The 15868-nt window shown below is 35.3% G+C and overlaps 5 protein-coding genes and 1 non-coding gene across 6 annotated transcripts; all 6 read right to left on the reverse strand.

Annotated features, from left to right (window-relative positions):
* Positions 1-347: 347 nt before the first annotated feature.
* Positions 348-5090, reverse strand: DNF2 (aminophospholipid-translocating P4-type ATPase DNF2; the record flags this gene model as incomplete). The annotated part of the gene is made up of 1 exon (XM_003672240.1): positions 348-5090. One exon carries the CDS (start codon positions 5088-5090, stop codon positions 348-350), a length of 4743 nt encoding a protein of 1580 aa, XP_003672288.1.
* Positions 5091-5527: 437 nt separating this feature from the next.
* On the reverse strand, positions 5528-6138 carry UBC13 (E2 ubiquitin-conjugating protein UBC13; the record flags this gene model as incomplete). Its single annotated transcript, XM_003672241.1, has 2 exons — positions 5528-5962; positions 6109-6138. The coding sequence occupies 2 exons, from the start codon at positions 6136-6138 to the stop codon at positions 5528-5530; spliced, it is 465 nt and encodes a 154-aa protein (XP_003672289.1).
* Positions 6139-6982: 844 nt separating this feature from the next.
* Positions 6983-11545, reverse strand: NDAI0J01550 (uncharacterized protein; the record flags this gene model as incomplete). Its single annotated transcript, XM_003672242.1, has 1 exon — positions 6983-11545. The coding sequence occupies one exon, from the start codon at positions 11543-11545 to the stop codon at positions 6983-6985; it is 4563 nt and encodes a 1520-aa protein (XP_003672290.1).
* A 519-nt stretch (positions 11546-12064) lies between these two features.
* RPL26A (60S ribosomal protein uL24) lies at positions 12065-12866 on the reverse strand (the record flags this gene model as incomplete). Its single annotated transcript, XM_003672243.1, has 2 exons — positions 12065-12429; positions 12848-12866. 2 exons carry the CDS (start codon positions 12864-12866, stop codon positions 12065-12067), a joined length of 384 nt encoding a protein of 127 aa, XP_003672291.1.
* A 638-nt stretch (positions 12867-13504) lies between these two features.
* NDAI0Jtrna2R lies at positions 13505-13576 on the reverse strand. The gene has a single exon. It is a non-coding gene; the product is annotated as a tRNA-Arg (tRNA).
* A 353-nt stretch (positions 13577-13929) lies between these two features.
* GAS2 (1,3-beta-glucanosyltransferase) lies at positions 13930-15510 on the reverse strand (the record flags this gene model as incomplete). The annotated part of the gene is made up of 1 exon (XM_003672244.1): positions 13930-15510. One exon carries the CDS (start codon positions 15508-15510, stop codon positions 13930-13932), a length of 1581 nt encoding a protein of 526 aa, XP_003672292.1.
* Positions 15511-15868: the final 358 nt, after the last annotated feature.

A 15868-nucleotide genomic window follows, 5' to 3' on the forward strand; every position in this document is an offset into this window, starting at 1 on the left:
AAAACAGGAGTCCCATTACTCAACTACACTAATGATATAATGCACATCAGATTCTCTCGCTTATATTTTCTTAACTTGTCGATGTATTCCAAACAAACTAAAAAGAATTTGTACATATTTCCCATGGCATAGAGGGTATTCCCAGATTAGACAGTCTTGATTCAGGAACCAAAAGCGTCCAACATTCCTCCGTAGAGTATATGCTGTTGAAAAAAAAATACGTCTTGTAACTAAAAAAAGTCCTATATGTAATGTAATATGTTCTATAAGAATTAGAATAATAAAAAATGTAGATAAAAAATACCAAGCGCATGCCTAGAAATTGACTTTCTTTGCACTTTAATCTATCAGGGCTTATCTTGTCTGGCTTTGATCAGTGCTTCTGCATGCGTCAATGCTGGTAAATCTAACGAAACACGAGCACGATCGACTGAGAATCTCGTATCTAACTCATTAGATGATAACATTTCATCCCTTGTACGCTCTAATGATGTTTTTAATCTGGATCCCATGGACCTTCTGAGATGTACACTGTCTCTATTAACACCACCACTGATAGCGTTGCCGCTATCACTATTAGTTAGAGACTCAAAACTACCGGGTGATTCCTTAGTCAACTGTCTACTACTACTAGTTTTCTTGTCCACGTCATCGCCTTTGTTAATATCTAAGAAACTCATTGGGATCTCTTCTGTAATAACTGTGCCTTCAGAAGTATTAGAGCCTCCTACAATGGATCCATCCAAAAAAGTATCGGATATTTGATTTCTAGAATTCCATGGATTGGTAATCTTGACTCTCTGTGGATCGGTAGGATCGTATCTATCTGGATATTCATTGAAATCTCCACGTTTCCACATTTCTCGAATAACATCAACATCTGTCGGATATAAATATTTCCTAAAACAATCAAATGTAAATCTGGGAAAAATACAAAATAAGAAACCAACAAAATACACAGCCCAAAATGATGGACTACCATACATGCGAGAAGCGCCTTTCCAGAATTCATAACTGGCAATAGAACTAGTCCATATACCTGTCCAACCGAAATATACTATAGTAGATAAAGATGCGAAGAACGTAGTGAACCAATCCCATCTGTATTGTTCCATTAACAAATAAAAGTTACATGATGTAACCGCAATCCCGGTGACAATAATACCAACGTAATAACGGTGATCTAATCCTAACCCATTCGAAGTAACAATGTCTGTCTTATAGTAAATCAAATAGGGGAAAAAATAACATATCACTGATTGATAGACTCCGTCAAACATGTACCATAGAAATTTATATTGATTCCATTCTTTCCTTAAAATTCCTGATCGATATAATTGAGGAACAACCATCGAGATAGTTTCATTGACATCCTGATCGAATATACCAAGGAAAATAACAGGTAATGAAGTAAAGGCCAAATTATAAAACATCAAGTATGTGTACTCAAATAGATATGACCCATCAAAATCATTATGAACACCATACCAAAATAATGCTAATGTAAAAATAACATTCTTGTAAAAAAACTGTGGGATCATTTCAGCTATCCGTTTATAACACCATTTACCATGAACTAAAACCAATTTCGTTACATACCTAAATTGACCAATGGCAAAATCCGAACACATCACCGCTTGACGGCCTTCTTCACCAGCAATACCAACACCAATGTCTGCAGATTGAATCATAGCGACATCATTAGACCCATCACCAATAGCTAATGTCATAACATCTAATGTATCTTTAACTAATTTAACAACCGCTGCCTTTTGTGATGGTGACACTCTACAACATAAAACTGCTTTACAATTCTTACATAATAATAAGAATCTTCTCTTCATTTCATCACCCTTTAAGGCCAATTTTAAGGCATCACCATCGATAATAACTGCAAATTCTCCCTGAGGTGGTCTGTGATCATTTTTAGCATCTTGCAATTCCTTCTCGGAGCCTTCCATAGCAAATTTCTCATCAAGATATTTCAAGATTAGATTATTAACAATTTCTAAAGGGTCTTTACCATATTCCAAGACATCCTCACCAGTAGTCTTGATGACAAGTAATTCCATATCTGAATGTAATAAATTGCATGAAAATCCAATATTGATAGCTGTCTCTACTTTATCCCCTGTCAAAACCCATAATTTAATACCGGCCTCTCCCAAGAGAGCAATAGAATCTGGAACACCATCTTGTAATCTATCTTCAATAGCAGTTCCACCTAACAAAATCATATCACGTTCAATGAGATTAGCAACGTCATCTAATTCTTTCTCCCTATCAGCAAGTGATGCTGCTGCAATGTCATATTTAGCATTCCATGCTTCATATTCGGACCAAGTTATTTCCCTTTGTGCAATACACAACGTTCTTAACCCCTCTGTAGCATACTGTTCTAAATGCAATGCAGTTTTTTCGAGCACAGTTTCATCATTAAATCCATGTTTACGAGCGAGTCTCGAATATATGACGGAATCTGCACCTTTACAAATTAATAATGCCTTTGGTTCATCCATTTCATTTTTCCCAGGTATTTTAACAATACAACTCATTCTTTTCCTTGATGAATTAAATTCCAAGACGTTCAATATTTCAAATTCTTTTTGAGTTCCTTGTATTTCCACAAGTAATCCTTTCTTAGATTTACCAACAAAACTGAAACCCATATCTCTCGCTGTTGTCACAAGAGCTGCTTCATCTGGAGATTGTGCTTTCAATTCTAATTTGTTTGGATCTGTTTTGTTTGATTCAACAAGAACAGAATGACATAACGCTAATGCCAACATAAAGTGCTGACAACATTTCATTTGTACATCGCCATTATTCCCTTGTAGATCATTTACAAATTCCTTAGAGACAAATGTAACTTCATCAGGATAAAATTGGGAATTATTTGAAAGTACCCTCAACTTATCGATCATTTCTTCCCTGTCACGAGTAATACTTTTTTTTTCAATTCTTGCTTCCGTGTCAACATCAACACCTTGCCTTTTCCTTAATCCAGCTAATGCTTCTGTATAGGCTCTACCATATGATACTCCATTAATTGTACATTTTTTAAATTCCATGACGTTTTGTGTTAATGTTCCTGTCTTATCAGAAAAGATATATTCAATTTGTCCCAAATCATCTGAGATATTCCATGACTTGGGTGTACATGGATAATCTAGTTTTTCATTATATAAAGTAACATCCAAATAAATGAAAATGGCTTGAGCTGTCTTAATAATTTCCACAGAAATGTATAAAGAAATCGGGACTAATGATTGATAAAGAATAACAGCGACCCAAAATGATACAAACCCATTTAATGCTGGTGATCCCGCAACAGTTCCAAATTCGAAAAAGTCTCTTGACCTAGGGGATTTTTTATAATAAACACCATTAACAATCCCAGCAATTAAACATAAGAAAAATAGTAATACAAAGTTTAATAACACAGAAAAATTTAATTCTCTAGAGATTCTTGATTTCTTTGTTGGTGTTATACCTGAATTTAACATCGTTTTTGTATCATTACCTGTGAAAATAACCATACCCATTGCCCATTTAGTGTTTCTTAAAGTACAGCCACGTAGTAAAAGGTTATTTATACCAATTGGTTCGTTATGCATTGATTGATCTGAAGAATCGATCCATTTCAAATTACCTTGATAAGTATAAAGGTTAGCATGAGGTCCTTCACTTTCTACCCAAAATCTTGATCTTACAATATCTCTTGAACTTCTAATATCACTGGTACAATTCAATGATTGGCGAACTTTCAAATTACTTTCCCCATCTAAATTCTTGGTCTCTACATAACAACCACCGTCATTATCTGAAGTGGAAAGCAAGATAATATCTGCTGGGATTTCATCATTATTATGAACACGAACTATATCGCCGACTTTAACATTTTTCCAATAATCATTAGCAAATTTACAATCAGTCCTTTTCGGTAAACTGTGATCAATAACGCCGTTGATGTTACTATTTGTCAACAGATTATCTACTCTGGGATCATCCAATGATGGTCTATTATAATCAGCAGACATTCTAACACTTTGGAAAGAATCTAATGAAGTACGTGGTGCATTTTCCATACTCCTACTAAATTTTTTAGCCCCCTGTCTTTTCAGTTGTCTAATTCTTCTCGTTTCCTTCCCAGTAGCAGTAAATCTTTCATTAAGAAATTGGAAGAATCTAATTAATAGTCTTGTATTTGCCTTTTTAAATTTTCTCCATAATGAAACATCATCGTATGGAACATTAAGATTTTCAACTCCTGTTAAAATATGAGTCCTTGTATTGTTAACTTCCATATCTAATATTGTTCTTCTTGAATCTTCAATGGCATCTTTGATCGCAGTTAATATGACAATGACGATCAATGGGACCGCAGCCAATCCAGGATTAGTGACACCGAATATTTGGAAAGCACCTAAGATCAATAATATTAAGAAATAAATATTAGCGAAATTATTGAATTGTAAATATATATTCTTGGGGAAGAAAGTTAATGGAGTATATTTGGTAGTTCTAATTTTATTTCGAGGATATTCCATTATTGGTATCCCATCTTCATCTAATAATTCATCAGGAAGTGGTAAATTATGGTATACTGATCTTACTTCATGAGATCTATTTTGTATCCCAGTTTCATCTAGTTGCTGCTGTGTAGTGGTATCATGGTCTTCAAATGGGTTATGTATATTTTTTCGAGCCCATTTCAATGTTTTCTTTCTGTGAGCATCGAATTGGTTTTTTTTTGATTTTCTTCGTGTCCCGTATCGTAATCGTTTTGGTTCCTTATTCCATTGTTGTGTAGTAGTAGTATTGGGTGTGTAATTGTCATCATCATCATCATCTAGTTTTATATCTTCAAACATATTTGTACTTCCGATGCCAGGAGTGGGTATTATTGAATGTTCGTCTTCTTCTATTTCTTTGTTAGGTTTAGTATCTCGTAAATTTAGATCAGAGTCAGGTTCGAAATTGAATTTGTCGTCAAAAGGAGATAATGTATCATTGCTTTTTTCTCCATTATGTTTTATATTATTTCTAGCAGTATCATCATCAGCATCATCGAAGGGAGAATTCGACATGCTTTTTTATCGAACTTGACTATTCGTGTTCCTTTACCTACCTACGTAATGTTCGTATCTTGGTTCCTGTATGGGACAAAAAAAGATGGAGTGAAAAAAATATGGAGTAAGGTGATGGATGATACAACAGTAGCAATAAGATGCAATGTTAATATTCCGAATCCAACTTATAATACTTTCTCCTGGATGGATCAATCTTACATATACTCGTTAAGACTACAAGCTCTAAGTATATATTTTATTTCATGGTTCTCGAAGAAGAATAAATTTTCAGCCTACGGAACAGTTCTTCCGCGGAAGTTGTTCGGTATAAATACTCTTAAACAGTTGAAGATTATATAAGATCATGAATGGTATTTTTTTGAATGCTTGCAGGTTCTTATCATAAGTATATATGTTTTTATATAAATATGGGTACGTATATGCTATTGTTGTTTTCAATTGTCGTCGACTTTCTTCGCATACAGTTGGGTCCATTCTCGAGCCTTTGCCTTGGCAGCTTCTTCATTCTTGATCCAATCCTCAGCGACATCATTCGCTAAGGGATCATTAGGATTGGGACTTGCCAAAAGCGCTTGGATGGAAAGTAGTACCGTTCTAATTTGTAAAGCAGGAGACCAATTCGTTTTCAACACATCAAGACATATACGTCCCAATCTATCAATGTTTGGGTGATAAATCTTTGTTAAGAAACGAACTTTGGGTGCTTCCATGGGGTAATCATCTGGTAAATATAATTCTAGTTTGAAAATACCATTTTCGTATGGTGATTGTGTTGGACCTTCAACAGTAACATTGAAATAACGTAGATTATCATCGTGCGGTTCAGCGGTAATTCCAGGGACTGGATCACTTATCAAACGTTCGGTTTCCTAACGAAATGCTGGATAGTTCAAAGATGTGAATCATCAATGAGAATATTTTATGTATGTGTTAGTATATTGAGAAATAAACGTTGCTTTTAGGCGTCGATCTCCTCTCTTGTCAAAGAAAGAAGCAAATGAATGGAAAAACATACTTTTATAATTCTTTTTGGTAATGAGGCCATGTTGTGTATAATGCAGTCGCTATACTTTTATTCTTGGGTTGTGCTCTAGTTCTGCTTCCCACCTGCTACTTCTCCAGAGACTTTGACTTGTTACTGACTTGCCTTGCCTTGCCTTGCCTTGAACTAACTTATATAAGTAACACAATAATTAATTAACTTCGAAAACCAAAAAAGTAGCTTTTCCTGTTGCCTCCGGGTAACAGAACACTCACTCACTGTATATTATATTCCACAAATATAATCCCTAGTAGTTTCCCTTAGAGCTTCTGAGGTTTAACTCAAGAATATATATATAGGTAAAAGTATATACTATGCTTGTATCACCATCTTTAAATGTTTGTAATTCTTTAATATAAGGATGAAAACAACCGAATTGGGCATACCGTTTGTTAAAAAAATACTTTTTGATCAAACCGATTTTGTCCTGTCCGCTTCCAATTCTTTTGTTCTTTTTATTATTTGTTTTCCCAAGTTGTTAAACTTGAAATATCATTTTCCTTTCAACAAATCATCACACCTTAGTAATATATTATATATTCTGTCTATATTCGAAGTCACGTCTATGTTGATTCTTCCACATTCTTTTTGAAGACATCTTCCAACTGGTAGCGCCTTCCTCCTTTCTCTAGATCCCCTCAAAAAGAAAACTCCGAACGTGTTGCGAAAATGTGATAGCACAACAACTGAACAAACTTATGTCATCTAAGTGCCCATTCATCCATGCTGGTATGCATGTTTGATCGTTATACATCTTCCTTTTAAATAGAGCCTCATAAAAGCGTACATGCTCCAATAAAAAAAATCAATAGTATTATTATTATTATCAAATTATTACATATCAAAATTAAGCGCTTTTAGGCGCAGTAGGGATCGTTGTCTTTTGCTGTGCTTCTTTCAGCTTTTTATACATATTCATCAATTTCGAACTCTCAACATCCACAGGCCAAAAATTAGCGCTATAAGACCACAAATGTTTTTGGAATTTTTCTGGCGAAAGTTTCATAGCGGAATCCTTCTGTTGTTCTATGAAATCACCAATTATTGACAATTCATGCTTCAAAATTCTTGCCCACTCCTTACGATCAAGTCCCTTGCCACCTCTCTTTAACTTTCTAAACGATGTACGTAACGTCCCCATACAATGCCTACATTCTTCTTCATCCATACTTTCATATTCCTTTTCATGTGCTGTAGAAGATCTATTCTGATATCCAGTTGATGGCGGTGGAGTAGGTATCAGAGTGTTTTTATCGTTATGATTCTTAAGTAATGCAGCTGGTGCCTTGGGAAGTGGTTTTAAACGTTTTTGACTATCAGAATGAGGCGAATCATTTCCACTATCAGGTCCTCTCTTTTTAGGTCCTGTCGGTAACGTTTTCATAAAGGTCTCAACATCAACGTTCTTCTTTTTGGCTGGTCCGGAAGGTAATTTTTTCATGAATGAATCAAGATCTGCTCTACTAGTAGATTTACTTCGGGAAATGGGAGTATATGGTCGATTGCTTCTATGTGATGCTGAGGAAGGTGGCTTTCTTATAGTTAAAGTTGTCGTCGGTGTCGGTGTTGGACTCGACGTTAGAGAGTTTGGCTTCGATTCATCTTTTAGGAACGTTATCAGATATTCAACTCTTCTTCCTAGGTGTATTGAGCTTGGTACTTTCTTCCCTGTGTTCTTAGGGCTACTTTTCTTGGTCCGTTTACTTTGGACATCATTAAGGAAAATCTTGTTGGTTAAACCTAAAAATGGATCATCTCTTATTTTGCTCCACATCCCGTAGCCATATTTTGTGACACCTAGAAGTAGCTTTTCATCATCATCTTTGGTCCAGGAACAACTCCAATTTTGAGCTGGTTTGGGCATCTTATTGTTAAAATCAATTGAAATTGGTTTTTTATTATTATCTCTTTTCACAATAGTCGAAAGAAATCTTAGATCAGAAACTCTGTGAATTAGCGATTCAGCATTTAAAGCTTTCACTCCGTCATATTCGAACAATATAGCTTTCTTCTCCCTTCTTTTGGCAGCTAACTTTGTAATTGCATTATCCTCTGTATTCCTTTTTATTTCAACTATCCCTGATTTGAGAAGTCCTTGATATCTATCTGCATCTGCCTGTAGCTTAGCAAGTATTTTATTTTTCTTTTCATTTTCTTCTTTGACTGATGCTTCGGCAAGATCCATCAATTCCTCATACAATTCCTCGTACTTTTCGATTGGTTTGGCCGGTAAAACACCATTTGAAATCAATTGCTCATATAGATTATTCAAATCTCCGAACCTCAAAATTGATTTGTATAATGCCCGAATATCACTCTCCTCTAATTCACTCGAATTGTCACTTCTTTTCTTTTTCGATCGAGACAATTCCTTCTCAGAATCGAACCCATCATCATCATTTATACTTTTCTTGATTTTCCTTAGAACATGTTCTCTTCTATTCATAAGTTCTAATTGCTCTTTGACGTACTCATCATCCTTTTGTTGCTGTTCCTCATCTTTTAGTTTTTTCAAATCTTCTTCTGGAATAATATCATCCCAATCGACATCAGCTTTGTAATCTGTTACTTCAAATTGTTTTAAAAACTCTTCACCCCCAAGATTAGATTTGCCAAGGTTCGGTGTAGTCTCATGATTCTCAGCATGGTCTAAGACATCATCCAAGTTTAAATGTTCTAATTTTTGTTGATTATCTTTAACAGTAAACATCTTACCAGCACCAAATTTCAATATCTCAGATAACTCCCCAGCATTAGGTTCAGTGGCTTGTTTACGTTTTTTACCATCAGTAACACCCAAAGAAATGATAGCATATTCCAAAATCATCTTCTTCCTTGCTCTTTCTAACACTTCTTCCTCTACTGTATCCTTAGATACTAACCTGTATACCATGACGTGGTTCTTTTGACCAATACGATGAGCTCTCGCCATTGCCTGAAGATCAGCTTGTGGATTCCAGTCTGAATCAAAGATAATAACAGTATCGGCGGTCATTAAATTGATACCTAACCCACCTGCTCTCGTAGATAATAAGAAAACATCGTCGGTGGAATCAGGAGCATTGAAATGGTCGATAGAAGTACGTCTTTGTGCAGAGGGAACTGTACCATCTAAACGCTGGAAATTTATCCCCTTAATGGACAAATAATCACCTAATATATCCAGCATTCTTACCATTTGTGAAAAGATCAGTACTCTATGGCCATCTTTTTTCAGTCTTGTAAGCAGTTTATCTAGTAATACCATCTTACCTGATGACATGAGTAAACCTCGTAAGACATTTTCACGAGAAGAGTTACCAGCCCCAAATTTTTCCAATACACGTTCTTCCGCATTGTCAAAAAGATAAGGATGATTGGATGCCTTTTTCAATTCATTCATTACATTTAATAGAGAAAAACGTCCCCCTTTGGAACCAGCTGTCAATGCAGAATAGTTCTTCGTCAATATATTTTTATAATACTCGGTCTGTAAATCAGATAACTCCACTCGAAGAATCCTTTCCGTTTTGGAAGGTAATGATTTCTCAACATCTTTCTTCAAACGACGCAAAATATAAGGTTGAAGTCTTTTCTGTAAATCCCTAATATATTCTTCTTGTTCTTCATCTTGTTTTTCAAAATCAATTTCTTGGTCTATCATAAATCGGTCTGGCATTAAGAAATTCACCAAAGCTGCCAATTCTTTTATATTATTTTGTAATGGTGTACCTGTGATAAGAAGACGATTAGAAACTTTGAAACTATTTAATGATTCATATAACGACGACTCTGCGTTTTTTAATCTATGCGCTTCGTCGACAGCCAAAAATTGCCACTTGATTCCTCCCAACAGCGAACGATCTTTTAAGATGTATTCATAAGTGGTTAACAAGACATTGAATTTTATGTGTTTCTTTCCTTTAGCTTCCGGGTTAGTATAAAACTCATAATCTCTGATGGTATCTCTTGATTCCTGATTACCCATGTAATATATTACATTTAACGCTGGAGCCCATTTCTCAAATGTTTCTTGCCAAGCTGGCATTGTAGATAGTGGTACAACAATAAGATGTGGACCGTTTTGCCTTCTTGCAAATACCAACCAACTAATGAAAGCTACCGTTTGAACTGTTTTACCTAAACCCATTTCATCTGCAAGGATACCGTTATCATTTTTCGACCATAAGAATGCCATCCAATTCACACCAGTCAATTGGAAATCCCTCAATTCACCTCCTTTAATAAATAACGGTTGAACACTTAGTTTTTCGAATCTTGGCCTCTCAGATGTGTACATGCTTGAGTATTGAGGTAAAACTGTGGATTCAGTCCTATTTTGAAAATGTTTTACAATATCTGGTGCAATGTCCGCGATTTCAGAAGCATTTTCCCATGAGGCTTCGTCATAATTTAGTTGACGCCATTTTACTAAGTATTTCAATTCGGAGTTTCCTTCACCATCTATAATCACACGGTCACTATCTATTATTCGTTCTGGCTTTTGAAACTCTTCGAATTCCTGTAGGCGTTTCTCTTGTTCGATATCCATCACTTCTAGATCCTCTCGGGTGACATAAGGATCTAACCTAAATTGTTGCTCTTGAATAATGTGGTTCTTACAATAATTATCAACTTTCTTAATACCCCTAATATTTGTTAGTGATTCATATGATTGCCAGGTATTATGTAAATGTGATTCATCGGTCCATTTTATTAAGAAATCATAGTTTGCCTTACATTCCTCCAGTGTTGGAACAATCTTTGTCCAATCCAGTGATTTATTATGATCTTCTTTAAACCTGTGATTGATGACAAAATCAATATTGTGCAGATTTTCTTCCTCATCATCAATGCTATTACTATTTTCGTCATCAGACGCTAGGAGATCAATATTTTCATCATATTCATCATACTCGTCTTCCTCATCATCTGATTGATCGACTCTGTAATTGACTTTTTTAGTTGTGCGAATCGTATTATTTTTTGTTTTAAAAACCCACTTTTTCTTTATAGCCTTTCTTACAGGAGATTTATATTCATCATCATCATTATCATCCTCCTGTTCTGAGTAATCGAGCTCTAAGTCATCTCCGTCGGCATCCGATAATTCGGAGTCTTCGTCTTCTTCTTCATCCACGTCTGAGTTATGTCCTACATTCCTACCAGCTCTTTTTGCCATCCCGACGTCTTTCTCATCAATATCATCAGCATCAGCTCTAAGTAAGTTGTTTCGCCTCCTGGACAAACGGACCGGTTCATCATCATCATCTTCTTCTTCTTCTTCATTCGTAGAACTATCCGAATCACGATATGATTTGGATGAAGAAGAATTCCTTTGTGACCTTCGTAAACCATAAAGCTCCGGGTTATTTGAAGCTTGCTCTATCGTTGATTCCCGGTTAGTAGTGGTAGTAGTAGTCGTAGTCATCTTTTAAAAAGTGACCGTTCTTCAAGCTTTCTCGAACGTTTAATACAACCCACGTTTTAGTGCAGAAAAGTATTTTTTATTACTGTTTAAATGGATCCCAGATGATGAAACAAAAAGATTCAACGTCCGTTAATTTGTTTCGTTATTATGTAGTATTCCACCGATGTAGTTGATTATTTCAAACGTTTATAATGTGTACTTTATAGCGTTAATTCTTCTACTTTTCGATTATGAACAATAAGTCATTGGAAATTTCAATGTAGCCGCTACACTTAGTTTTACGTAGACGGCTGTGGAGAATAAAAATAAAATGTGCCAATAATTAGTCGAGTAATAATTTTTTAGCTTTTCAAAGAAGATTAATAACATCTGAAGATGATATTTTTAATTATTATTAGTTCTATTGTATTAGGTAATAACTAAGATTATATATGACTAGTCTAGACAGAATAATGGGAATGAATGAAAAATTGTACATGAAAATATATTATATTAGAAGTTGTTTTTTATTTAAACAATTTATTCCAACTTACCACCTTTTCTTTGAATCAAAGCCTTTCTATCTTTGTCCAAATGTAGCTTGGTAATAACAACCTTTGATGGATGAATGTTGATTGGGACGGAAGCACCATTAGATTTTTCCTTGGTGACCTTGTCAACTTGGATGGCAAACTTTAGTCTGTAAACAGAGGAAACTTTACCTTCTTGGCCTTTCTTGGCACCACGAGATACTAAAACTTCGTCGTCTCTTCTGATTGGTAGAGCCTTGATACCATATTGAGCTCTCAATTCCTTTGATAGAGGAGCTGATAATAAAACACGACGAACGGAAGATGGGGCGGTGAAGTAAGCCTTTCTAGCCTTTCTTCTGTCACTTGAGACGTCTAATTTTAAATTAAAAACAAAAAAAATTTGCAGTTGATTGTTAGTAACAAGTGTTGCATATATAATTACGAAGCAATATTGTTAAAGCATTCAGAGTTTAGACAGTTCTCGATTTGAAAAGTGTTGCGTAGATAATCTGTTTTCTTTCTTTTTTTTTGGAAACTGCATATCTATAGTACTATTTTTTTGCTAAGTGAGGGTATTCAGTACTAGAAGATCAATCACTATTTGAATAAATTATCTCATGTAGATTTATTTTGCTTTCGGTCTAGTCATTTAAATGGTATATGTTCAAAGCAAGCACTATATCAAATTTTCCTCCATAATGGTTTTCGTATACTGCTGCTTTGTGCTTTCTAGTTTGTTTGTCCGACTGCTTTGTACATCGAGAATATTGGGTTCAGTTTGGGCACATACCTAAGGATTGTTTAGCCATTGTTGTATATTATTTTTTTGGGTGGTTTTCGTGTAAGGTAGGGTCAATTAGTTAAATTAAAAATTGCCAATTTCAAAATGGTAGGTCAATATACCAAGAACGTCACATTAATCAATGCCAATATTCATCATCAATTCTTGGATTATTTTGCTGTTACGATCCAAAGTAGAAGTCAGTCAGCCAGCGGCTGGGTAACACTACGAACATAATTTGCCAACGCAGAGGATTCACACCATCACGTACACTTCTTCGTGCTGTCTAGGTATTACGGAGGGGGCCTTCACTTCCTGAGTGCAGTCGTTAACAAAGGACTCTCCTGTAAACTTCACATCTCGCTCCGTTCTAGGAGCATCTTCGAAAGTCGACCGCTTTGCTGAATCATAAGTGAACAAGAGGCAAAACACCCATCACACTGCCCGGATAATGTATGGGTTTAACGGTCATATTTTTATGGTAACTACGGTTATAAAAATGAGCAACAAAAGATGAGGTGCCGCTAATTGTAGACATAATTCCAAATATCCCTCTTAAATGGCTTGTATGGGCTAAGTCGAGAACATTAATTCACTTGAGGTTTATCAAAGGCTTTGAAGCAGTTCTACTTTCCACCAAAAAATATAAAAATAAAAATAAAATTGAGCCCCTCCCGGGACTCGAACCCGGATCACATCCACCGGAAAAATGTATGCTGACCATTGCACTAAAAGGGCAAGATTAAATCGAGTTTTAAGATCTTAGATTTCAGAATGTCGACAGCAATTAGTTTTATTAGAACCATCATAGCATTTGTATTCAAATACAGGTTTATTGATCTTAAACAAATCCTTTCGCTAATCTTACTTCTTCGTGGCCATATACTTTTTTTATATAGGGTAAGTAAGTTATTAAGGATGACATTCCGTTTTAGACGAAATCGCGTCACAAAATATTGAACGATAAATAGCGACAAGTTCGTAGACGAGGTCATACAAATCTTATAAAATAAATACGGCAGTTAATAAAGCTGCAACTAAAAGGGTAATACCTGGAACCTTTGAGAGTGAGGAATCCGAGTGTTCCCCGTTCATGGTTTTACCTTTTTTTCCTCTTTTTTATCTTTCCCGTCTCCAACCCTTTTCTTCGTCTTCACTGAGTTCACATTAAGTGACTCCTTAAGATCAAGAAGAAGTTTCTTGCAACCTCCTGTCAAACCTTCCCCTTCTTGGCTTTCTAAATTGAAGTAGATATTTTTATTATCGATGGGACAGATCGTATTTTTTGTCCCACTTTTGAAGTATATCTTGCTGATTTGTAAAGAGAGTTGTTGTTCTGCAGTACAATCTGAATAAGTACCATAAAGACCCTTTCCTCCATCAACAATTATATCTGTGCAATCGACTTGGTGGCAAATATAATCGAACAATTCTTCATATTCGAAACTATTCTCGAATGGTAATACTAAACATGGAAGAATAGTATCTAAACAAAGGCACTTCGCATCGTCTGGAGTTGGTGGTAAATCTTCATTGGCGTTCCAATTTTCTAATTTTATACTATTTGGACATTCCCGTTTCTCAGAAATCTTGGGTAGGTGATTTTCCATATAATCGGTTTTCTTGATTCCCTTTGGGGTTACCTTACCAAATTCTTCTTCGAGAAATAAAAAATCTGGTAGCTCTTTAACCGTATCATTTTTATCAATTTTCACTACGCCATAATTATTTTCCTCTTCAAAGAACATATAAACTAAACCACCAGACCACACTTGAGTCATTTTCTTACTATATAATGCCCCTATTTCTGTAAAAGGCCTTGGTCTTACTAAGTTACATCCAAACTCAGAAAAGAATACTGGTATAGAGAAGTTTTCAAATTCAATTGTACGTTCTCTATATCCACTTGTACCGTAAGATGAGTAACCACACCACTCATACATGTTCACACCATAAAAATCCGCTGTTACATCTCCGCAAGTAAAATAATCTGCTAAGTTTTTCCTAGTGTCTTCATCGTCATTTATCGAGTACCCCACTGGGATTTTTCTATATTTTTTCTCATTCATATATTGTTTTATGTCTCGTATTGCAGCTTTTACGAAAGGAGATGCATCGGTATTGGTTTTATCATTTGTGACTTCATTTCCAGCAAAAAATCCCAAAAGGTTTGGGTATTTATTCATGGCATCCACAACTTCTTTATATCTTCGGAGTATATTGATATTCCAACTCGGGTTATCTCTCACGATTGATACATCCGGTTCGGAAAGGTCTAGTAAGACATAAATACCATTTCTTGATAACGCTTCCATACAAGTATTATGGTCCTTTAATGGAGCCACTGTGTAAACCCTAATTGTATTAATATGAAGCTTTTTTAAATAAGGAATATCTCTTAAACATGTTTCAGGATCAGCAAGAGGATCAATATATTTAGTCTCGTAACTTTCATGCATATCATCCATTTGTTCTTGGCTTCTACTTGGTTGATATGCAATACCTTTAATGAAGAACTGTTCCCCACTTTCAGAATCAAAGAATTTATTTCCAATAACCTCGATAATTGGTGTTTTGCTCTCAGCAATTGTATATTTTTTCTCGACTGTCACTGCTTTTCCCGAAAAGAGTGAAGAGATTATTACTGAAAACATAAACCAGTAACTTTTCATTTCGTCTTAAAAATGTCAGATTAATTTCAAGTAAAGTTGAAAACTCGGGGTTCTTATTGAAAATGTTCTGTTTAGCATATGTAACGAAATAAGGAAGGACGTTTATCTCTTAAATACAGTTCTTTTTTTGTGACGTTTTATTGTGCCCTCTGTTTTTAAGCGCCCTTCTCCCTTCTTTTCCTAGAAGTGTCGGGCGGTGATAGTTCATAGCGTTCTGTAAGCAAATTAACAACTTATTGTCAGTTGACAATCCAGCTATTCATCAAAATATTGGGAATACCGTACATATGGCAATAGCCTGTTGAAGAAGTCTTGAAACGGCCAAAGTGTTTTTAAAACATAGAAACCTTTAATATAA

The sequence above is a fragment of the Naumovozyma dairenensis genome, chromosome 10 (assembly GCF_000227115.2).
Source record: "Naumovozyma dairenensis CBS 421 chromosome 10, complete genome".
In the NCBI taxonomy this organism is placed as follows: Eukaryota; Fungi; Ascomycota; class Saccharomycetes; order Saccharomycetales; family Saccharomycetaceae; genus Naumovozyma; species Naumovozyma dairenensis.